Here is a 25785-nt window from a genome sequence, read left to right on the forward strand (position 1 = left end):
TAATCCTAAACAAACATTATTTTCACAATAACCTGTACACTATAAATAAGAGTTAGGAACAAAACAAACCTCAATCGCAGATGCAAAGTCAAAACAGGAACTGTATAATTTTACTTCAAACTACACCAAAAAACCTATAGAAGAAATCAAATAAAACCCTAACCTTCATATCAGCGATCTCGATTACTGGAAAAAAAGAACTAAACCCCTAAAATTCCATACTCATCGATTACCTCAGGCAGCATAAATCGCTGACGGCCCGCACCGTAAACCACATCATCCATCAACCTTAGTTTTTGTAAGGTTACATCGCAGTTGAACAAAAGAACCGAGTGAGAAAAAGAAGTAAAAAGGTTAAATCAAAAGATTTAACCCTAATTCCTCTTTCCAATATCCAAATCGACAAGATAATACCACTGATTCAGAAAAAAAGAAAAACCCTAGGGTTGAGTCGCTAAGAAACAGAATGAAGAGAGCGGTAATGCAGAAGATCGAATGATGGATTCGTAAGATTGAAGGATGGAGAGGCGTATGATGTTGGGGATTGTTTGAGAGAGGGAGAGAAACTTAGATGATGATACAGTTAGAATGGAAACAAGTGTGCAGAAGAGCATTCAAAATTGGATTTAAATTCTTGATTGAAGAGATAGATATAAGCGTGCTCTGTTAATTTTGCAGTGAAAGATACGGTGCGTAGTTCAAAAAAAGGCAGTAATACTCAATTGATAGTTTTTTAAAAAACGTATTTTTTACTGATTGTTTTTATTTATTTATTGTGTATTAAAAAATTAGATGAAGATGATGTCATGCAAGTGATCTTAGAATGTGACACGTGTCCTGTATTATTTTTTTAGGTATGGTTAAAATAATGAAGTGATGTAATCAAAATAGCATTTTCATAGCATGTAATAGATACCTCGCTTTAAGGCAATGTGCCATACTTGTAAATCTGAGCTTAATTTTGATGTATACAATGTTCTTGACTTTATTATGGTTAATGTGGACAGAGTTAAGTGGCATGAATTTGGGTAGTAATACTGGTTACAACATGAAAGTACCTATATTCTTTGTTATGTGATAATTTGTCATATCTCGTTGACTCGTTGACTCGTTCTTTGTTATATGTATAAAATGTTCTTTTTTTCTTGATAAATCGTTGTTCATCTGTTTAAAATGTTCTTTTTTCTTTGATAAATCATTGTTTATCTTTTACAATGAATATGGATGAATAAAAATCAAATGTATATTAATATAGATATGGATATAAATATGACCTCACCCTATCTATATATGATTTGTTGTCATCCCTACTTTGTGAGATTGGTGGGAGACCCACCTAGGGATGGCATCGGGTCGGGTTTGGGTCGGGTTTAGGTAATCCCATACCCGAACCCGAATAAGAAACCCCGTCCCAAACCCGGCCCGAAACCCATCGGGTCCCCATTTACTTACATACTATCGGGTTTCGGGTTTCCTCACGGGTAAACGGGTATACCCGATTAGTCATTATGTATCTTTTTTTCAATAAGTTACCAAATTAAAATATCGAAAATTAACTTAACTACTTGATACTTCATGTTTAAAGTATTATAAAATATCACATACAAAAGGTTAATTGAAAAGTTTATAAAATACTAAAATACACAAAGTATATAAAATATCACATCTCGAAAACTTGTTATATAAGATTATATTAAATAAAATTATACTCGTTTTCAAAACAAATAAGAGAAATCTTTCATACATTAACAATATAATACTAATACTAAAATTTTACATAAAAATTATTGTTAAATCTCCTCGGGCCGAGTATACGGGTATGCAGATCGGGTATACGGGTCGGGTTAACGAGTTTGTATCCAAAATCATACCCGAACCCGAACCCGAACCCGAAATTTTTTTTGTAACCATCCCCATACCCGGCCCATGACCCAATGGACTCGGGTCAGACCCGGCCCAATTATAACGGGTTTCGGGTTTCCCCATCGGATACGGGTCATTTTGCCCTAGACCCACCAAAGTAGTTGAAAAAGTAGCTGAAAGACATTTAAAGAGTATGTAATAATTTACTTTCATGTGTAGAGCACATGATGAGATTTTAAGACAATTTGCAAACGTACTACAATAATTCATGTGGGTTATCTTTTGTTTATTTCGCTTCGATCTCTGCATATTTCCTGATTTGAGTTTGGTGTCGGAGTTTTTCCTCCGTTAAACCGGAGTTTTTCTTGTTCTTTCATAAAGGGGAGCTTTTCCGTCGCCTGTGTTTTGGTACTCCATCCGGTGACCGGTGGTGGTCTGACGAACTACTCAGGTCTTGTCCGAGAATAAAACTTATTAAATTTTTCATTGACAGCTTATGCAAATACTAATAAAAACCTTATTTTCTAGTAATTTTTATAGTGTAAAATATATATTTTTTTGAAGTGCCATATCCTAGTAATACTCTGCCCCTGGGTTCGGTGGATAGAGTGTTTTCGGGGAGTTCTGCATTGTGGGATTTAGTTTAGTCTTGGATGTCTTTGGTTTGATGATGATGTTGTTTGATAGTTTCTTACACTGTTTGTATGATTGGTCGTGCTTGTGGATTTGTGGTATAGTTTCAACTTGTTGGATTGTGTGCTTATTGCCCGATTTTGTAATTTACAATGTAACGTTCATCAGAATGTAGAATAGATTAAATCAGATTGCATGATTTGACACAGGTGTAACTCAACGGATCATCGGATCTTTTTATTAAGTCTTAATTGCACCGATCATCCCTAAAGTTTACCATTAATTTCATCCTGAACCATAAAGTTATTTTTTTCATGGTAACCCTTAATGTTTTAATTTGGTTTCATATTCATTCCTAGAACTAAGTGGCCAGGGTGACTTAACGGAGATGACTAACACCAGTTAGTTATGGGGGCGAATATGAAACCAAATCAAAACATTAAGGGTTATCATAAGAAAAAATAACTTTAGGGCCTATGGTGAAATTAATGGTAAACTTTAGAAAAGATTGGCGTATTAAAACGGGGTGTATTCTCGGTAAACTTTAAAAAAATTTATTGATTTTTTGTATGGTAATAAAATAATAAAAAGTTAAAATACGACTCGTAGCGGAAAAACATGCTAAAAATAATATTTTACATATATGATCGATTATTTTTGTACATAAAATGATAATTGTTAAATATGGTGTAACTTTTTTTTTTTTTACTTAAACGATGTATTCCATTGTTCAATATTCTTTTTTGGGGTTGTACCAAATTAATTGAAATTTTTATGCCCGAAACCAACTCGTATCATTTTTCTAAATTTCTTTTTTTTTTCTTTCATTTTTCATATATATTCAACTTGAATGGATTTCATGTGTGTTATTTGAATTTTTTTAGAACCCATATTTTTAACATGTATTAAAGGTATAAAAAAAAATACAAGAAATTAAAAAAAAAAAAAAAAAAAAAACTTAAGGTTTTTATTTTTAGAAAAACATAGTCAAAAACCATTTTAACAATCATTTTAATATAAATAATTGTTTTAACTTTTTTATGACTTTTATTAAACTTCTTAAAGTATATATTACCCCGTATATCTTTTATTTTCATATAAAGAGTTTTTACCAATCATTGAAGGCGCGGGAACTGGATCCCGCTTGTTAAAGCTAAAAGCTTTTAAATTTATAACCAAATTTTCTTCTCTTTAATTCTTTTTAAATCTTTTCTAATTAAAAAAAGGAAGAATGCTAGTTTTAATTACTTTCATTATTCTCTATAAGAAAAGACTTAATACGCCAATCATTCCTAAAGTTTACCATTAATTTCACCATGAGCCATAATGTTATTTTTTCTTATATTAACCCTTAATGTTTTGATTTGGTTTCATATTCATCCTTAGAATTAACTAGCGTTAGCCATCTCCGTTAAGTCACCCTGGCCAGTTAGTTATAGGGATGAATATGAAACCAAATTAAAACATTAAGGGTTACCATGAAAAAAAATAACTTTAGTGTCCACGATGAAATTAATTGTTAACTTTAGGGATGATCCGTGTAATTAAGACTTTTATTTATATACTGGTGAAATGACCCGTGCAACCAAGAGTTTGTTTAAACGAAACAGTTTAATAATATGTTTTAGGTATTAAGTGAACGAAAATGCTAAAGTCATTTAGTTTAATGGCCTGTGGAACCACTGAGTCCGACTAAGAAACTCGTCAGATGAATATTTCATCAAACACATAAAATGCATATTAAACAATACACATCCAATCATAAGAGATAATATTGGTTGTCATTTTATTTTAAAAGAGTAAATTAAAATATAAATTTAGAATTGTTTTCCTTCTGCCTAGCTTTTATACTTTCTCGTACTGAATTCAAAATAATTAATTAAAATAATTCAAAATTATTTAATTTTAATAATTAAAATAGTTATTAATAAGATTTAACAATACTAATAATTAATTAATAAGATTTAATTTTAATTCAGAATTATTTAGATTAATGACATCACCCATTATGTTTAGATTTTTTTCTTTTGTTTTTTGATTTTCCTTTAATAAAAGAATTAACCTAATAATGACATCATCATTATAGAATTTTAATAGAAACTATAGATAAATATGTATTTTTAGCAACAAAAAAAAAATATCAATTTGGAGAAAAAACTTCACAATGATGTCAATTCGTAACAAATTGTAAGACACGACTGACAAATTGCCAGTGATCTCTTGCGACTTGCTTGATATGTTGAGACACTATCGTGTGCGAGTCCCACAATTAATGTGTGAGCCCCTCACAAGCGATGGTTGTTTGCCACTTTGCCCTCTCACGCAACCCCTCACAATTTTGAGTACTATTATCCTCTATCACGACAGAATCGAAGGTAGTGATCAATTCATAGGTCTCGTGCTGATTTATGTGAAGAGCATCCATATTCAATCCATCATCTCTTATACTTGATTCCTCCCTTGGTATCAATCTAAAACAACTAAAGCTCAAAAACAATATGCACACTGGGTGTTCGACAAAATGTCCCAACCAAATGTTTGACTTGTGGGTTATTCTGTCTTGATCTAGTAACTCACAAATCACATGAGACGACTTGCAATTTGCGAGTTGCTTTTGCGATTTGTAACGGATTTGTAACGGAAAATTGTTGTAATGTGTTCGAAAAAAAGAGCATTCTCGTTAATATCTCATTGATTATTTGATTTGTATGCAATTAGGAGCTTGTTAAGGGTTATTTGCTGACCAAAATATCGCGTTTTTGACAATATAAGGATTATATCAAGGAAATAAAAGTATTTCTACCACATAAATTTTGCTTCATTCCAATCTAATACCCTGGAAATAAATCCCTTGCATAGTTGCATAAAATTTTATTCAAGCTCAATAATACAAAGTTACAAACATAATAGTCTTATCTCCCTTTGCACTTTCTTTTAGATTAATCAAGATCAGCAAGAAGAAACGATTGCATCCACAAACATCTGAATACTTTTGTCTGACGAGCCATCATCGGCCAATGCCTCACACGCCGCAGTTTTCAACGTTGCCGCGTTCTTCCTAAACTCCTCCGATCTGGGCCCACTCATAGCCACTTCAACACATCTTCTCACTTCTACCCCACAAATAACACCTTCAGAAGTCTTCTTTAATTTCACACCAACACCCCAAACATCAGTCACTAACTTCGCGTTTGTGGGTTGATCAGTCCACATTGGACAAGCAATTATCGGTACACCGGAAGCTATGCTTTCCGAGAGTGAATTCCACCCACAATGACTCAAGAAACACCCAATAGACGGGTGCGATAAAACCTCCGTTTGTGGGCTCCAACTCACAATCAACCCTTGTTGTTCCTTAATATCTTCCAAAAACGTTAATTCTGGCACTTGTTCTTGATTCACCTGGCTCCTTATCACCCAAAGAAACGGTCGATTTGTGCTTTTTAAACCCGCGTATATGCTCTCTCTCTTTTTGGGACAAAAATAGTAAAGTCCCGAATGAGATATAAACAACTGAAGAGGGCTTATGTTTGTCAAGCCATTTTATACACTTGTTTTTCTCATTCGATTCTATTTTATCGAATCCAACGTCTTCTTTTTTACGTAAAAGACTTGTGGGAACTAACGGTCCCACAGGAAAAATTACATGGCCATCTTTATTCAACGACATGATGACATCATTTTCGAGCTCCATGAATGAATTCACGAGCACCCACTTCATTTTATGCATGCTATGAAAAATTTGGTTCAGTATAGTATCAAAGCAACGAACGTATTTGATGGAAGAATGAAGGAAGGCAACTCTTGGGGACCAAAAACGGGCAGCCCGGGCAACTTCACGGATATATTTGGATTACTTTCTTTAGGAAACTCATCGAGTTTATTGTAAAAATGATGATATATTTGATATAATGTGCATGGTTGAATCCATAACATAGCGTTGGGGACACCAAGCTTTAGACCCACGTCAGCAGTCCATGGCACGAAAGGTGAACTGATTATGCAAGAAAATTTATGTTCACATGATCTGATTAACGCCGTTAGGTTAACGGGTCCAAACTTAGCAAGCGTCTCCATATAGTACTCTATATCGGCCTTTCGGTTGTAGTCGATAGGTAGCCCGTCGGAGAAGAACTCGTGGTGGACCCCACCGACGGAGCTAGTCTCTGATGAAAGTTTTTCTCGAGTGTAGTCGGCAGTGGCGAGTGTGACATGGAGGCCTTTAGAAACAAGAATGTTGCCTAGCCTTAGGATAGGGTTTAAGTGACCTTCAGCTCCAAGTGTAACTAGAAGAACCTTTGTCTGTTGGTTTTGTTCACAAAAAGAATCCATTTAGTTTTTTTGAGGGGGAGAAATATTTTGGTGAACAAGAGGACGGTGACGACATATACTAAATATATAGGATGTGGTCTATAATCGAGCATATATAGGCAAGACCACAGTGATCCAACTCGAAGAACATGTGCAACTCAAATAGTTGATTTTGATGAATTTAATGACCCTTACCTGACTTTTTTATACTCTATAGCTAGTTCCTAAATCTATTTTTCCCGGACAAAAATTACACAATTTAAGTTTCTTTGTCTTGCTACAAAATTATTTTAGCATTGATAAGTCAAGGAAAGCATATTGACTTGTGACGATTCCGACTTTCCAGGTGAACTGCTTATGCTTGTGTTTGATGTTGAAGGTAAACTATTGGCTTGAATCATGGGAACTAGAGGAAGTATTTTAGCATCCTAATTAACGGGTCTAGCTTCTTGAATTAATGTGTCGAGCTTCTTAAATTAATCTCTTAGTGGATTTTGATTTACCTAAATCCGTTGCTTCTTGAACTACTACTCCCTAAGTAGATTCTAATTTGATAAACCTATTGTTGTATACAATTGCTTAACCGTGGCTATTTTTTATTTTCAAGTTTTAAAAGTTGGGATCTTAGTGAGTCTTTAATATGCATAACCAATTATTTGTTCGTTTACATATGTATTTGCATACACATACATAATTATCATATAAGAATAGATTTTTTATTAAATATAATGTTAAAAATATAATTTACAGTTTTTTCATGCTTCGGCTCCTTATAAACCAGTATAAAATATTATATGTATATAACTGGTTAAAATGAATATTTGAGCAGACGTGCAATGTACGTATTCAAATCTAATGCTAAACACATAAGATATACTCCATATATGATACCATATTTACATTTAAAAAATATTAAATTTGTGAGTACGGAACACTTAGTTTTTGTTGAAGGTATGAAAAATTTGATCAAAGGAACAAGTCGTAGGGAGCTTGACTTGGTGAACAAGTCGTAGGGAGCTTTACTTGGTGAACAAGTCATAGAGATTTTGTTGCCTTAATTAAATCTTCTTGTATGGAGCAAGTAATAGATATTTATAGAATGTCTTTTGCTTGAAGGACAAATTTAACTTGGTGGACAAGTTTAACTCTTCCTATAAATTGTAACCTCTAGCCTCATTGTAATGTGTGCACGAAATTAGTAAAAGAAAAATCTCTGGTTTGTGCCCGTGGAGTAAACCCTTATTCGTGTTTTGGAGTTGAGATATAACCACGTTAAATACCCTGTGTCGTTTATCGTTTTTATTTATCGTTCTAGCTTTATTAATCGTTTGTCGTTTGTGGGTTAGTGATTGAGATCAATCGCTTGTCTTGTTAAGGCATACCGAATTTCTAACAGTTTTTTTAGTATACGTCAATTGTTGTATTAAAAAAAATTGTTAATGACAGTCTTTATAGTTGTTATATTAACATGCATAAATAACTTGTATTCAGCAGTTACGTTTAATTTTATTGTAACTGTTATTGAACTGTAGAAATTTTTTATGTACCTTAACGACGGTCCTAAATATGTCGTTAACATTTTCCTTAAAAAAATTGAAAAACGTATCACTCATACATCCTCCTTTTTAAGTGTCAACTTTAACCATAATAAGAGTTTAAGTAACGTCAACTCATTTTTCATTCACCATCAAATATCATTTTTTCCATATGAATGTATTTCAATTGTTAATTAAATAAAAATCAACATTTATTTTTTGTCAATAAAAAATAATGTGAGGATAAGAACATCAAATAGAAAGAAAACACGTTGGAAGCCGTAGACAAGGCTTGCGATTTGGTGTTAGTCTCATGTTATGTTTAGTTAGTTTGTTTCGATCCCTCCTTTTAGGTCGGTTTTGGTTGATTAGTTGTAAATGAGACTTAGTATAGTATAGACAGGTCTTATCATGACTTCTTCTAAAAAAAAAAAATTTATTTTCTTTTCGAAAACGTTTTTGATTTTATATAAGTTTTCGTTATGTTTATAAAAGAAAAAAACATTACTACAGTAATATATTTATTCATCTTAATTTAAGAAAGAGACATAACCTATTGATATTTAATTCGTCTTAATTTAAGAAAGAGACATATCAACTCTCCATTTTTTTTCCCCCCCCTAATTCAATGGCATTTAATAATTAACTTATCATATGCATAATCCCAAAAAAAATAAAAAAATAAAAAAGACAACGGCTAAGTAGCATTTAATAATTAGCTTAACATTTTTAAGACCTTTTTAAGTGGTGTTTTAAAAAGGAAAAGAAAATTCTTTTTAATTCTCGACAACAATTTTGAATGGACAGCTAACTTTTTGTCATACACTATTTAAATTACTCCGTACATTGTTGGACTATTTTGCCATTTCTTCTAATCATGTTAACTAGAAAAAAATCCGACCGCGCGTTGCTGCGGTTGTATTCAACGCGCGATCGAATTTTGATATACGTTTTTTGGTACCTAATATATCTAGTAGGTTGGGTTGTTTGTTGGACATGTATGTCTATGTATGAAATATAGCCCGAAATATTTAGTGTTTTTTAAACGATTTCCGTTTCACGTATATTTAGTCGCGTTGTGGTCGTGAAATTATTTCGAGTTGAACGGTGGTCTCAGAAAAATTTAACTCGCACCGAGCGAGAATATAGGGCCCGTTATTTAGTGTTTTTTAACGATGTCCGTTCCGCGTATAGTTAGTCGCGTTGTGCTCGTCAGATTCTTTTCGAGTTGAACGGTAGTTTCGGAATAATTTAACTCGCACCGAGCGAGAAGATAGGGCCCGTTAAAAATTTGGGTGTAATTAGTTTCTTTTATTTTAATAAAATTATATATTTACGCATTCTACCCCTGCAAAAGTGTAAACTTGGGGGGCTGTTGTGTAAATTAAGCCGAATTTGAGGAACTGTTTGTAGTGTGAACGCAAACTCAAAACGACAATTCGATAAAACTGAAACTACAAAAATTTGGGACTTTTAGTATATAGGGATAATAATTCACAGTTTCACACCGACAATTTCTTTTAACAACTGCTCCGTATTTCATCTTTTATTTTTATTTTAACAATTTATTTTTTTAACGGAGATTAAGAGTCACTGACGGAGGCCAAACAGGATGTTATAACCTACTCTCCCAAGGGTTGAACTATTACAGTTATACCGCCCCTCATGAAGAAACCCCACGACGAATCTATACGGCATAGCGTGTGATATAACATCATCGAATGAGGTTCGAACGCAAGAGGTTCGCAACCTCTAAGACTCGTGAAATAGGCGGGTAAGAAAAAGAGAAATTTTGCAGTGAGTAAAAGTCGAACCCTTAGCTTCTCATATAGGAATTCACATCACCACCATTACGTCAACTTCTTTTTGTGTTTCACTCGGGGCGGAGAAACGATTTTTCTTTATTCTAGGATAGAGGAAGACAAGGGCGGATCTTTGTGAGGACCAAGGAGGGCCATGGCCATCCTAAATTTTTGGGTTAGTAATGTAATTTTTATGGGCAAATGTGATTTTTTGATATAAAAAACAAGGTTGTATAGCTAATTTCAGTTTGATGAAGTTACTGGGTATAATTTAAGAATTAGGGTTTGTGTGTTGGGGAGAAATTTTAATCGCAAGTTAGGTTCATCGTAGAAGATAACATGTTTCAATAAGCACCCCTAGTCATTATAGTGTAGTTAAGTTAAAATCCTCAAGTTTGATACTTTAACATATTAGTCCCTAGTTTCTATAGCTATGCTCTTATTTGTAATACTGTACTCCGTAATATTACTTTATTATCTTGCATGTTTTTCTAAGGTAAACTCCTTGACCTTAAATGTTTATTTTCATTACTTAATTATCTTAAATGTTAGAATTCTTATAATACAAGCACCATTTGATAAAATTAGATATACTAATATTATGTAATAATTAATCGATATGTAAAATAAAATATTGTTCATTTTGGAGTTAAGAAGGTTTTAACGCTCATTTTTGTCAACGTAAAAAAAAGTTTGAATGTTCATTTTCGCCCTTCCAATAAAAAACTTCAAGTTCCGCCACTGGAGGAAGAGTTGTCTACGCCTCACCTCCCCCATACCTCACGCATGTGGGATTGGGTATATTGTTGTTGTTGTATCATAAAAATCTCGCCTAGTGACTTCTATCTAATGGTTCATTATGTACATTGTTGTATCAATATATGTTTAATTAAGAATTAAGAACAATATTAAAAATAATAATTAAATTACTAGGGATGAGGCAAAACTTATCATTATTAATTGCTATGAGTAATTATTATTCAACATAAAATTTGAGATCACAATACACAGTCGGAGACCCTAACGTCACAAGTAGTTAGAGCAAAATTACTGCAACAAAATATAATCATAAATAAAAATTAGTCGCATCAATCTTGGGTTCAAATAATACGCGTGCCTCCATTATTTTAATTGATTGAAGAAGCAGTAAACAGATTTTTCAAAAAAGAAGATGGAAGATTATTTTTGATTGCACATGCCGTACATGGGTAATTAGGTATTGCAATGTGGAAAAGGCCGTGAATTAGAAAGCGTAAAATAGTCAAATAATGAAAATTAGTGGTGTACGGTAAAAAGTTAGCGGTGTACGGATGGATCAATACCCGTACAAAGCTTTCCTAGTTTTATGTGTACAAAATCGTAATCAAACCTCCAATCACATGAGTTAAAGCTTTTATTTATCAATCAAACGAAGAACAATAATCTCTCAGAACTACAATAATTACTCTCTTATAGTTCATAAAATCATGAACTAGAATCACTCCCAAACGATCAAATTATTACAGCAAATGAAACCTTAGATATGATATGAAGAACGAGAAAGAGCAGATACAACAACAATACTCAATCCCGCACATGCGATGTATGGGGGATATGAGATGTAGACAATCCTTTCTCTACCCTAGAATACAAGAGAAGTCATTTCTCAAACCACGAGTCTAGAAAAAAAATTCTCCACCCACAGAAAGAGAAAGTCATCCCTCTCTCTATTCAAGGGTAGAGAGATTGCTTCCGTGAGGACCTCCGGCCAAAAAAAGAAAAAAAGGTTTTAATAAATAAATAGAAAAAGAAAAGAGACGTCATGAAAATGGTAGAATCAAATTTTCATGAGTTTTAAAGTCTGCCTGAAAATTAAGAGAAAATTGCGCGGAAAGTCCCTGTGGTTTGTAGCACCCAGCGTGGATAGACAAAGTTGGTGATTTGAGTGTGGATAGTCCTTGTGACTTAAAAGTGGAGCAATGATAGTCCAGTTCACTAACATCGTTAAATTTTCTGTTAAAAATGAATCATGTGCCAAACATGTGAGGGTATTTTCGTATACTCATATTTATATACTTTATTTTATATATTTATCTATATTTATATTGTTCATTCTTCATTCATCACCACCCACCTGCAGCTACCACTCTCTTCTTTCTTCATTCATCACCAGCCACCGCCACCGCCACCACAACCACCGCCACCGCCACCACTACCGCCACAGCCACCGCCATCACCAGCCGCCCATTAGTTTTTTAGTGTTTGAAGAAGCGAACTAAAGACAGCGGAGATGTTGGAGTTCTACAAATGTAGCAACACCACTTCACTTCACTGGATCGGTCACCGGTAGTTGGTTTAGCCACCAGCGTCGACCAATCTCAGGCCACCGCCACCAGAGAAGACGGCTCCGTCTAAATATGGCTGGTTTCCCGGCGCTGTTGTGGATCCACATGAACACACAAATTTGTGAATTCTGAAATTGATGAAATTGATCCTTAAAATTCGTTGAAAATTGATCCTAGAGCAGCGATTTGAATTGTTTGTGAAGAATCGAGATCGAAAAATTCTTCAAACCTGTAAATCAGTGATGAACACGAGCAAAAACATCATGAACACCTTGAAAAAAAAAATATCTGTAAGTAACTAAGGGGGAAGTGAATAGTTACTTAGTGGTTTCTTAAAACTTTTTCGAAATCTTTAACGATCAAAACATAAGTTTTAAGTGTGGAAGCGTTTGTGTTTGTTAATGCAAGTATGTAAAGAATGTAAGTGCACAAACATAAGGATTTATAGTGGTTCGGGTGGATGTTAACTAATCCACCTTAATCCACTACCCAAATCTACGAATTGAGACTTTTCTTCACTATGATACCCCAAACTCAGTGGAGTGTCCGGATACAACACTAGCTCCTCGATAAGCCGCTACTTATGAACCCTTGCGTCCCTTTGAAGAATTCACAAACACCAAATGCTCTTACCACAAGATCCTAATGCTCTAGCTTAGTGAAATCACAACTACCTTCTAGATCCCTTTAAGAAAATACCTTACAAGTAAACTTATAGCTAAGCTTAATTTCCAATGGAATTGATCAACTTCCTAGATCCCTTTAAGGAAGTTGAATCATTAAGCAAAATGGTGTTTCATATCATAAGAACTATTTAACTTCCTTGACCCCCTGAGGAAGTTTCTTACAAAGTAAACTTAAAGATACAAATGATAAGTACAAAGTTTACATTTCAATTCTACTTAGTGTAAGTAGAATCTCTGTTTCTCTCTTATAATCTCTCCATAGATATGTGCTCGAGGCTTGGGAGATCAGTATATATGACTTTGAAAGAATGTTGGAAAGAGGTGGTCTTGAAGTGTCTTCAAGCCTTGTTTAAATAGGCAAATAGAAATGCAAAGTAGTGGGCACACATATCCGTTGATGAGTTTTCTTCTTCATCTCTTTTGTCTTGTTTCTTCATAATGTTACTTATACAAAGATTCTCTTTGACTTGCAATGGTCTTGGAAGTATTCATTGATTATAACCCTTCAATGCTTGTGTCAACATTTGATCTTGGAAGCATGCATATGATACTTGAAAAATAGTAATCTTCCAAAATACTTCTTGTAAGCATGTATGTGATATTCAAGTAAGTATTTGACAAGTAGCAACCTTCCAAATTCTCTTTGCATGTGTCAACATCTTGTCTTATGACAAACCACAATACTTCAAACTACATATCCCAAGTCTTCAATAAGTTGTCAATACATTGATGGAAGTATCAAGCTTCATTAGTTGCTTGTAAATAAGGAAAGCATCTTCTCTTGAGACTTTTGTCATTGATTCTAAAAGAGGTAAATGAAGAATTTTGCTCCATGACAATTAGAAACCATCCAAACTTCATAACCCATGACTTTAACCATTTGTCTTTTCTTTGATGGAAGTATCTAGCTCTTTAGAACCTTGTTGCACCTTAATTGAACTAGTTTGAATCTAGTTGAAACTTAATTGATTCTTGTTACAACCTTGACTAGCTTGGATTAATTACACTTACATACATGCAAATGTGAAGTGAATCACGAACAGTAGACAGAATATAATTCTGAAAATTTAATTTTCTATTTAAATGTGAAGTGAATCTGAATGATGTTGAATTGTGTTTGTGATTTGGAATATTGAATTAGAATAAGTTTCGGTTTAGATCTAAAAGTTAAATGACAATTATACCCTCACATGCTTGGCACATGACTAACTTCAACGGAAAAAGTTAACAGTGTTAGTGAACTCGACTATCCTTGCTCCACTTTTAAGTCACAAGGACTATCCACACTCAAAACATCAACTTTGTCTATCTATGATGGCTGGTACAAACCACAGAGACTATCCGCACAATTTTCTCGAAAATTAATTTAGGCTATGAGAGAGATCAGATCTCATATGAAAAACAAAGAACATAATGAATAAATTAATGGTCAAATGGCTCAAAAAGTTAATGTAAATTACTAAATTTTTCAATAAAAGTAAAATTAATAAGACAAAATTGCCATTTCGTCCTTATATTTTTCACTTTTGTCCGTTTGAACCCTGTATTTTATTTTCTACATTTTTCATCCTTAAATGCATTTTAAAGTTCCAATTTCATTTCTCATCCTAACGAAGGTTAACTGAGTCCGTTAAAACTATTCACGGGGACCATCCACGTAATCTTTAAATAATTAAATTACAAAAATCAATTCCTTTTTTCTCTCATTATAATGTATCGAATGGACTGATTGAGAAATTGAGAATGAAAATCGAATGGGCGATATGAGATCGTAACAACGTCATTTGAAACAAACTTCAAGAAAGCTTCATATGATCCACTAATCTCCTTTTCAATTTGTCCACTAGCGTTAGCATCTGACTTGTGAAAATTATCTAACTTCATAATCTATGACTTAATAGGCTCATGATCACATTTATTAGACGAGTCAACCGACCAAAATACTAAAATGTACAGGCTGTCAATTCTAAATTTGATGTTGGTCATAAGACTACTAATTCATTGACTAGTTATCAATTTATTAGTATATCTTTAACATGCATTGTTAAATCCAACAGACTTCTTAATATCAAGATAAAGTCTTTATTTCTTGCCACTAATCTCACTTTTGGATATGTTATTATGAAGGTGACATTCTATGTCTTGTTCAACATTAAAAGGTGAGCAAACATTTTCGAAGCACTAATATTATAATGGTGAACGAGTGAACGACTTCTACAAAATGTATATAATAATGTTATAATAATAATTAAATCAACCCTCTGAGCAGAATAATGAATCATAACCAGCTACACAAATCTAATTATTTATTGTTAAACCATGTTACTTTCTTGTATAGCATGTTTACGTAACAATATGTTATTAACCGCTAGGTGTTTGTACATTGCATGTTTGATGTTTGCACGCTTATTTTTTTTTTTTTTGAAAGGCAAACTCACCCATCCACCTAATACTAACACGAATATATACACCACGAAATGTCCTAAGCAGGACTCGAACCCTCAACCTCAAGGTTGTAAGGGTGACCTCGATACCGCCAAGCCATTGGCTCTTTGGTTTGCACGCTTATGTTGAATTCGCCAGGGCTTAATCATGTTATTCTTGAACAAGTCCGTTAAGAATTTTGAGCTAAGATTGTAGGGTTTTGTTCAATTCTTTGTCACGAATTATCAACAAGTATGAATGCTTGAAGGAGGCTCTGAGTTGACTGAGTTTCATCGGAAGAAAGAATTGATTTTTGTAACTTAATGAATTAAGAATTACGTGGATAGTTCCTGTAAATAGTTTTAACGGACTCGGATAACCTTTGTTAGAGTAAGGGATGAAATTGAGACTTTAAAATGTTATAAGGGTGAAAAATGCAGAAATTAAATACATGAATGAAACCGGCAGAGAAAAAAAAAAGTGTATTACCTTTTAAAATGGTAACAGGTCAAAATGCTTACTAATTATGTAGAATTTCTTTAAATAAAATTTATTAAAACCTCATAAACATGATTAGTTGGATTTTTTTATTACCTTTGATTAAATATATTTTTATTTAATCATGCGGTTGAACATGAATGGGTCATCAAACCAGGAAAACTCATATAAACCTATAAAATTAAAATTGAATATTCATACAAACTCATAAAATTAATCAACATCGATTCATCAAACCGATTCTTCATTCAAACTGATTTATAACACTACTTACTAAACTAAAATAAACAAATAATTACGCCATTCATCATTCCAACCGATTCACAAATCTCGATTTCCTAAAAGAACACACAAACCTTGATTTTCTTGGGATCTTGTTTCCGGCCGGAGCTGTCGAAGTTGGACAAACAGAAAGAACACGATATTGTTGTTCGAATTAACTTGCAGGTCTGAAACCCGCCGGCGCTCCCTTAGACTAAATCAGTTATCGAGTACAATATCGTGTTTGGAATCGATCCAGGTTTTCATCTTTGGTATTTAATTTGGGATTGATGGGTTTAGGATTTCTTTTATTGTTTCTAATTTGGGGTTTATATATAATATAAATTTAGGTTTTATGATACGAGTATGAGTATGCATTGTATCGTATAATGTTTGCAGTTATCGAAAGAATCCACTGAAACATTTGGTGTTGGTTTCAAGTATCTTTCACAAAGAGCCATAACAACAAATAACGGAATGGGATTCTCTCCTGTAACATGACCCATCATGTTACTTTTTATACACAAATACAATTTAATCTCAAATAACGTTCTTTGAAACCTTGAATACGGGTTACAATCTTAGACTTTATTTCTACCAAGATCTATGTGCCTCTGTTTTTTGTATAGTTTTTTTTTATGATTGTTGTGGTTGATACGTAAAGATGATTAAGTGTTTATCTTTTTTGGATAGAAGTCATTAGCAAAGGCTTGAATTGTCGTTTTTGATTCTAAATATGGCATTAGAAATTGGCGTTTTACTAATACGATGTTAGTTGGATATTTGTAGTTAATGGGTGATGTATTGGTTCTGGAGGTTACACATCGTGCTTATTAATTATATCTTAGCATGATAATATACGATTTGTTTACAGCAACAACGGTGTTGAATAATTGGTGGCTTAGTTGAACTATATAAGGATTGCAGCCATGGCGATTCATGTTTTCTCGCTCGATTTTATGCACATATCTGAGCCTTATTTCTCTTTTTAGTTATTTTTAACTTTTTAAAGAATTTGCTATCTTTTTGAATAATTTTTTGCTTCAATGAAGAAACTGCGGATATAGGGTTTCGTGCGCAATTCTGTTTTGTAACACTCAGTCCTAGTGGCAATGAAATATCTTGCATATGCCACTCTTGGTATGTTTTGTTTATTATTATGTTTTTGAGGGATATATTTAAATGTTGTTAACAACGTACATTTTTGTAATTTTTATGTGTTGTATCAGCACAATTTATATCTTTGCTTACTGATTGTTACAGATTTGTTTACATGTTGTTTCTGCCCTTGCAGCCCCCAAAGTACTAGATCTATCGAAACCATTCATGTCAGCCTCTGTTGGGTAATCTTTTTCAATATAATGATTCAATATAGTGTTAGCTAGGTACTCTTTTCTTCAATATAGAATGTTTTGGCATAGATCTGTGATCCCAACTAGGTAACCAAATTTGGTCACTGTTATATGTTTTGGTTCATCAGATATCATGCTGTTTGCTAGTTAATTTCCTTACATTTTTTAATTTTCTTGCAGCTGCTGTTGACGTTGTTATTGGTTTTAAAAGGAACACCTTACAAAAAGAGCTGCTGCTGAGATTGAAGGCAAAAAAGTTGAAGCCACGAGGCTCATCGTTGTGACGTCACTTATCTGATTCAGCAGGTTGAACCTTTGATTATGTACCAACCCTCTTTACCATGTATAAGTTTCTTTGGTCTTTATTTTACTATGATTTTCAACTTTACTATGTATAAGTTTTTTGTATACCATCTCAGAACCTATTAAGTTGGTTGTATGGCTCCCTAATGACTGCAAATCATGAGTTAACGAAATTGAAAGTGATGCATCGTAGCACGATGGACCAAACTCTTGTTAACACGAACAGGGATCACGGCTATTTAGGAAAAACTATTTGTAAATTAGCAAATGCAAGTCCTCTCACTGACTAATGTCTTATGTCTAGTGAATTTTCTCAAACTATCCGAGAACGATAATTAGTATTGGTCAAATATACATAATCTAATTGAGTTATTCCGTTTTCGACATCCCAATCGTATACCAAGTAGTTTATTTACTCTGACTAGGACATTTTATCATTATTACTTACGGAGTAATATATTTGTACATCAGCCTAGCCCATATAACATCTTTTGGTGCATTCAAAAAAGACTAAACCCCTCTTTTGTGCATCTCGCTTGATGCGCACTAACAATGAGAAACTAACGTGTGTTTATTCAAGGACCAACAACGCAACAATTTAAAATATTAAGGCCATTCAAGTAAAAAAAATACTTTAAGTTGATCTATAAAATTGTAAACACACATTAAAAACCAATGAATCACTAATCCATCAATTATTGAAGGACACATAGTACAAGACATCTTTCACAACGTACATCATCAAATTGCATGCATAATCAAATTTCAGAGCAAGAAGAAAGTACTACTTCATTTACAAACAACTCAATATTCTTATCCGACGAACCACCATCAGCCACCGCCTCACACGCCGCTGTTTTCAACTCCGCCGCGTTCTTCCTAAACTCCTCCGATCTCTGCCCACTCATAATCTCTTCAACACACCTCTCCACTTCCTCCCCATCAAACAAACCATCTGAATTCTGATTTGCTTTCACCCCAACTTTCCAAGCATCCGTAACAAGTTTAGCATTCGTCGGTTGATCCGTCCACTGCGGACAAGCTATTACCGGTACACCGGCCGAAACGCTTTCGATCAATGAATTCCACCCACAATGACTCAAAAAACACCCAACTGATGGATGTGATAACACAGCCGTTTGTGGACTCCATTTCACTATCAACCCTTGTTCCTTAATCTCTTCCAGTACTCCAAAATCTTTAACTTTTTCATTTTTTGCCTGCTTGACCACCCAAAGAAATGGTCTTTTCGTATTTTTTAATCCTCTAGCAATTCGTTCTGTTTGTTCATCAGATGAAAATATTAAACTTCCAAACGATATGTAAACAACAGATTTCGGTTCCTGTTTATCTAACCATTTCAAACAATCACATTCTTTATCTGATTTGAGCTTATCAAACCCACGAAGATCACCACCAAGCTCATCAACTTTCCCAAAAAGTCCCGCCGGAGCAATCGGTCCCACCGGTAAAAAATTCCGTCCGGCATCTTTCATCGCCGTTATGACATCTTTCTCGAGCTCCATGAACGAGTTTCCCAACACCCATCTGACCTTATGCGTGTTTTGAAAAACTTCTTGCAACATACAATCAAATTGACGAAACGTATTCGAAGGTAAAACAAACGAAGGTAACTCTTCAGGACTTAACGGTAGTAACCCCGGTAACTTCACCGTTAAATCAGGGTTAGTTTCGGTAGGGAACTCATTAAGTTTATTATAATAATAGTAATATATTTGGTAAAGCGTGCACGGTTGGATCCAAACCATAGCACACGGTATTCTAAAATCAGCTGCCACATCAGCACCCCACGGAACAAAAGGAGTGTTAATGATGCACGAAAATTTACGAGTGTGTGATCTTATCATTGATGAGAGGTTTACGGGCCCATGTGTACGGAGCGAGTTCATGTAATAATCATAATCCATTGTTTGGCGGTTGTAGTCTTCCGGTAAGCCGTCGGAGAAGAATTCGAGGTGGACCCCACCGACGGTCGATGAGGTGTGATTGAGGGCGTGATCGTGTGTAGCAAGAGTGACATGAAGACCTTTGGATACAAGAAGGTTGCCTAATCTTAACATTGGGTTTACATGACCTTGAGCTGCTACTGTAACGAGTAATACGCTTGTTTGTTTGTTTTGTTTAGAAATTGAACCCATTTTTTAGTTTGTAATTTTTGTATGTGTGTGTTTTGAGTGGTGTGATTTGATTAGAGGATGATATATTTATATTTGGAGAAGAACAAATTGTACTATCTGTAGACCACACAAGTTTAGTAGTGTAAAGCTTAATTAACGTGGGATATGATGGATATGATAGTGAGATTTAAATACGCACAAAAGAATGTTTTGTTTTTTAGACCGACTAGGAAACATATAATTGAGCAGTCATTCATGATTGAGCACAGACTCTAAAATAGGGGACCGAAAACGTCGACATGTATCTCTATAATATTTTTATCATCGTATTTTCTACATTAGCTTAATGTTTATTTATTAAGTAGTGAAATCACACGTGAAACTACGGATGTGTTTAACGATTTAATAATATATTTATGTATTAAGTGAATGTAAATGTTAAACTCATTTAGTTTAGTAATCCGTGAAATCACGGATGACAATTAAAAAACTTATCGTTGTTCTTATAAACATATTGATGTATTTAACTTGATCAGAATAAATGAACTACATTTATTCTCTCACAATTTTCTTTCAATTTTCATAACAATTACTATTTTCCTTGTCATACAAGGTTACATTACAACCTTTTATTCAGACATATATTTTTCATACATATGTAATGTAATTAATCCCGTAAAGAGAACTCACATCTGAATAATAATAATAATAATAATAATAATAATAATTATTATTATTATTATTATTATTATTATTATTATTATTATTATTATTATTATTATAATTGTACTAATAAATAATAATAATAAAGTTTACTTAAAAAATAAGTATTTATATTCTTAATAATAATAATAATAATATTCATTAGTAATAACATATGGCTCTTCAATTTTTTTTTTTAAAATAAAAATACTATTATTATATAAAGGTTGTACAATATACTTTAAAGTTTGTACATGTTTTCATGGGCTGTTTTGTAAAAGATTAAATAATTTGTTTTAAAGTTTGTACGTATAGTCATGAAGGTGTTTTATCATAAGGTTGTACATAATGGTTCAAATATTGTACATATGGTCATGTGTGTGTTTTACCATAAGTTTGTACATATGGTCATAGGGGTGTCTTATCATAAGGTTATACATAATGTTTCATATATTATACAATTAACATGTTAATATTTATATTAAATACAATTAATTATTTAAATAACATCATCATGGGGGCTTAGAATTTTTCTCTTTATTTTTGATTTTTTTTAAGCTTGGATAACCCTTATTTATGACATAATCATTATAGAGATTTATTAGTTACTGTAGATAGATAAATTACGGCGTTGGCCCCTTATGTTTGTCCAAAACATCAGCGATGACCTTTAACTATATTTTTGACCTCGATGACCTTAATATTTCTAAATCGAACACGAATGACCCAGTTAGATAACACTGTTAACTATTTAATGTTAAGTCTCATCATGTGCAGCCCACATGAGGCAAAATCATCCTCAAACGTTTTAAATGAACCTTGACATAACTCACGGACTTTGCACGTGCGTTCCATCCTGTTTTAAACTGTGACGCCCCGTACAAAACCATCGTGTACGATTCGTCAACAACAGGATCTTTACACGGTCAAGTACTGCATGCTGTTTGAAAACCAGTTTGCATTCATAAAAAGATAGCGTTTACAAAAGATAACGTGACACAAAGGTCGTTACAAAGTCATTATTTGAAAATAACATAAGTTACGAATGCAAGATAAAAGTTCCATGATTGAGACATCTCTAAGTAATGCAGACAAAATCTAACACAGCAGGTCCATAACAGCAAGTCTAAAACACCAAGATAGCAAGTCTAACAGCGTAAGCAACATCGTCTAAGCACCTGAGAAATACACGTTTAAAATTCAAAACGAATGTTGGTGAGCTATAGTTTGTAATCAGTAAAGTAATGTAGACCACGAGTTATCATATTCAAAACAGTATGAAAAGTATATGTTTATTCGTGGGCACCCGGTAACTAACTTAACGTAATAGTAATACCCCCTAAAAGTACACTTGGCGAGTGCGTATGTCCTCGAAGTATCAAACACCCGTTAAATGCTAGCGCGACTAGCCCGAGTGGGGATGTCAAACCCTATGGATCCATATCTAATATTCGTGTTCACCGGTTAAAAAACCAATGATTAAACGTTACCGTGCTAAAGGGAATGTTTATGCTGTTATATAACCCACACATATGTAAAGTTTAAGTACTCGTGTCAAGTAAGTAAAACGTAAAAAGCGCATGTATTCTCAGTCCCAAAAATAGTATAAGTTAAAAGGGAAGCTATAACTCACAGTGAATAAGCAGCAAAAGTCGATATGAAACGTATGCAGGTAGTAAGTCGGTCTGAAAGGTCGTCAACCTAAGTCAAAGGTCACTAGGTCAATATGTTGTCCCAATAAATTTAAAAGTGAATAAATTAAGTTTAAGTGTCATCATCATCATCATTCATCATCATAAAAGCTAAGTAAGTTTGACAAGAATAGAGATCGAAACAATAGGCTGACTTCGGTCAGCTGCTACGACCTCTAATCAAAATGAAAAGACGCGTAGTCAGTGGCTATGGCTCCGTATATGAGTCCTCTAACCTCTGACCAATTTTCAGAACCTAACTCGTCTTCGTTTGACCGTGGCGACAGTTTAAGTGCGAGTAGGTCAGAAATTTCAGCACAACGTTACAACGGCGTAGTGACTTTCGGAGGGCTATAAATCCTAAACCGTATGTCGGATTAAGTCGAGACCTAAACGAAAAGTCATATACTCGAAACGAACTAACTGAAAATCAATTTTTCAGAAGTCCAGGGATCTGATCAGATCCCGAAAAACAGTAAACAAGTGCTCCGGTGGGGTTCTTGGCGCTTGATGCTCATCACGGTTCTCATCCTTGATGCTTGTAGCTTTAAGTGTACAACTCATTGATGGGTTAGCATCACCTTGACCAAGATTCAACCATCAACACACAATATGTTAAGACCAAGTAAGAACACAACTCATTTAAGAGTCTTAGATGGATGATGAACCAAGGTTACATCATATCCTTAGTCTTAACACAAATACAAGTTCTATTTACAACTAAAGCTACAAACTTTACTTCAATCAAACAAATATGAACATAATCTAAATCAAATAAAGTGATGGAACCCTAAGCTAGAGAGCTTGGATCCTTTTCACATAAGTTATAAGATTACAAAGCTAGAAACTTGAATCTTTACAAGATTAATGAGACCATAATCTATAAAGCTAAGATCTTTAACAAAATAATGAAAGTAATGAGACCATAAGCTAAAAAGCTAAGATCTTTAACATAATAATGAGACCCTAAGCTAAAAAGCTTGGATCTTTAGTGTTCTTGAAGATCTTGAAGCATAAAGCTTGGATCTTTAAGATACATGAAGATTACAAACACAAGTTTGAATCTTTATAACAAAATAACAAGATTAAAGCTAAAAGATTTAGATCTACAAAGTAGGTGAAGATTCAAAGCTAGAAAGCTTGAATCTTCCATGTTCTTGAAGGATTCAAATCCATATTTGAATCTACAAGATGTAATCAAGATCAAAAGCTAAAAAGCTTGATCTTCTAATGATGATGATGAATTCGTGATGATGAGAATGAGAAGAAGAAAAGAAATTCAAAATACTTACAAGATTTAGACTAGAGAAAAAATAAATGAACAAGTGTGTGTAAATTGTGAATGGAAATCAAGTGTGAATGGTGAGGAAATGGCTTAGTATTTATAGGAGGTGAGGTGAGGGTGGTGGTGGTTAGGCCGTGGGTTTCCAAGGGGGACAAGGGGGACACCTTTTTGCTTTTTCGTTAATGGTTGTCTAAAGTTGGTGCTTGTGTTAGGATCCCATGTAACATTAAGGATAATACTTGACAAAAATGCTAGCATGTTCCCTATAATAAATGGTCATTTGTCTTACTTATTAATGGGTCACTAGTTACTTATAATTGGGCTAATTAAATACTCCACTAACTAATGTAGGGTGGGCTAAGGTCCAACAAGGTTGAAAGTCCAACAAGACTAACTAGTGTGCTCTAGTAAATTACTAAGTGTAATTAAGCATCCAAAAACCCAAGTAATTGTTATTATAAAATAATAATTAGTATTTCGTAGTCATAATATTTCGAGTACGCAGTTCGTTAAAAATGTCAAGTGACACTAACGGTCATAAAGGCTTCCGAGGGTTAAGTTAAGTATCCTACGTACTTAATGATACGCTTTAGCATATAAATGAAAGTAATCAACATGTAGGGAGTTCCCAGAGTATAATATAGCTCGGTACGCACAAATACGCAGTTTCGTGAAAACACAAAGCACAAAAGCAAGTCGAAAAAGTCGGGTCGTTACATTACCCACCTGTTAATGAAAACTTCGTCCCGAAATTTTAGGCTGAGGTAAACGGTAGAGTCGGGAAGAGGTGAGGATACTTTTGCATCATTTGATCCTCTCGTTCCCAAGTAAACTCTGGTCCTCGTTTTGCATTCCATCGTACTCGGACGATCGGAATCTTGTTGCGTTTCAAGGTCTTGACCTCACGGTCCATAATTTCGACAGGTTCTTCCACAAAATGAAGTTTGTCATCAATCGTAAGCTCCTCAAGTGGTATGACGAGTTCTGGTTCCGCAAGACATTTCTTCAGATTTGATACATGGAAGGTAGGATGAACGGAGCTCAATTGAGTCGGAAGATCCAAACGGTAAGCAACGGGTCCAACACACTCCAAGACTTCAAAAGGACCAATGTATCGCGGGTTCAACTTTCCACGTTTTCTGAAACGGATTACACCTTTCCAAGGTGCGACTTTCAATATAACGCGGTCGCCGATTTGAAATTCGCGATCTCCAAGTTTAAGGTCGGCATAGCTCTTCTGAAGATCACGGGCCGTCTTGAGCCTCGCTTGAATTTGAACAATCTTCTCCTTTGTCTCATGGACTAACTCGGGTCTGGTGATTTGCTTCTCACCTACTTCGACCCAACAAATAGGAGAACGGCACTTGCAACCATATAATGCTTCGAAATGTGCGGCATTAATACTTGAATGATAGCTGTTGTTGTAAGAAAATTCGGCTAGCGGCAAATGTTTTTCCCAAGCTTTTCCGAAATCAATAACGCAAGCACACAACATGTCCTCCAAAGTCCGAATTCTTCGTTCGCTTTGTTCGTCAGTTTGCGGGTGATATGCGGTACTCATGTCGAGACATGTTCCCAAGGCTTCTTGCAAAGAACGCCAAAATATAGAAGCAAAATGGGTATCGTGATCTGAGATAATCGATAAGGGTACAACGTGGCGAGATACAACTTCCTTTATGTATAGCTGCGCCAGTCTTTCCATCGTATCGATTTCCTTCATGGCTAGGAAGTGGGCAGATTTGGTAAGACGGTGAACGATAACCCAGATGGTATCATAACCTCGTACCGTCTTTGGTAGTTTTGTGATGAAATCCATTGTTATTCCTTCCCACTTCCATTGAGAGATTTCGGGTTATTGGAGTAATCCAGACGGCTTCTGATGTTCGGCTTTGATCTTGGAACAAGTCAAACACTTTCCAACATAAGTTGCAAAATCCATTTTTAGGTTCGGCCACCAATATTGAACCTTGAGGTCCT

General features: G+C 34.2%; 1 protein-coding gene and 1 pseudogene across 1 annotated transcript; both read right to left on the reverse strand.

The window, feature by feature from the left end:
* Window positions 1-5445: 5445 nt before the first annotated feature.
* LOC139839407 (UDP-glycosyltransferase 84B1-like) lies at window positions 5446-6828 on the reverse strand (annotated as a pseudogene).
* An 11787-nt stretch (window positions 6829-18615) lies between these two features.
* Window positions 18616-20201, reverse strand: LOC139845351 (UDP-glycosyltransferase 84B1-like). Its single transcript, XM_071835612.1, has one exon. The coding sequence runs from the start codon at window positions 20149-20151 to the stop codon at window positions 18751-18753; it is 1401 nt and encodes a 466-aa protein (XP_071691713.1). The 5' UTR covers window positions 20152-20201; the 3' UTR covers window positions 18616-18750.
* Between the last annotated feature and the right edge of the window lie 5584 nt (window positions 20202-25785).

This window comes from Rutidosis leptorrhynchoides, chromosome 4, assembly GCF_046630445.1.
Source record: "Rutidosis leptorrhynchoides isolate AG116_Rl617_1_P2 chromosome 4, CSIRO_AGI_Rlap_v1, whole genome shotgun sequence".
In the NCBI taxonomy this organism is placed as follows: domain Eukaryota; kingdom Viridiplantae; phylum Streptophyta; class Magnoliopsida; order Asterales; family Asteraceae; genus Rutidosis; species Rutidosis leptorrhynchoides.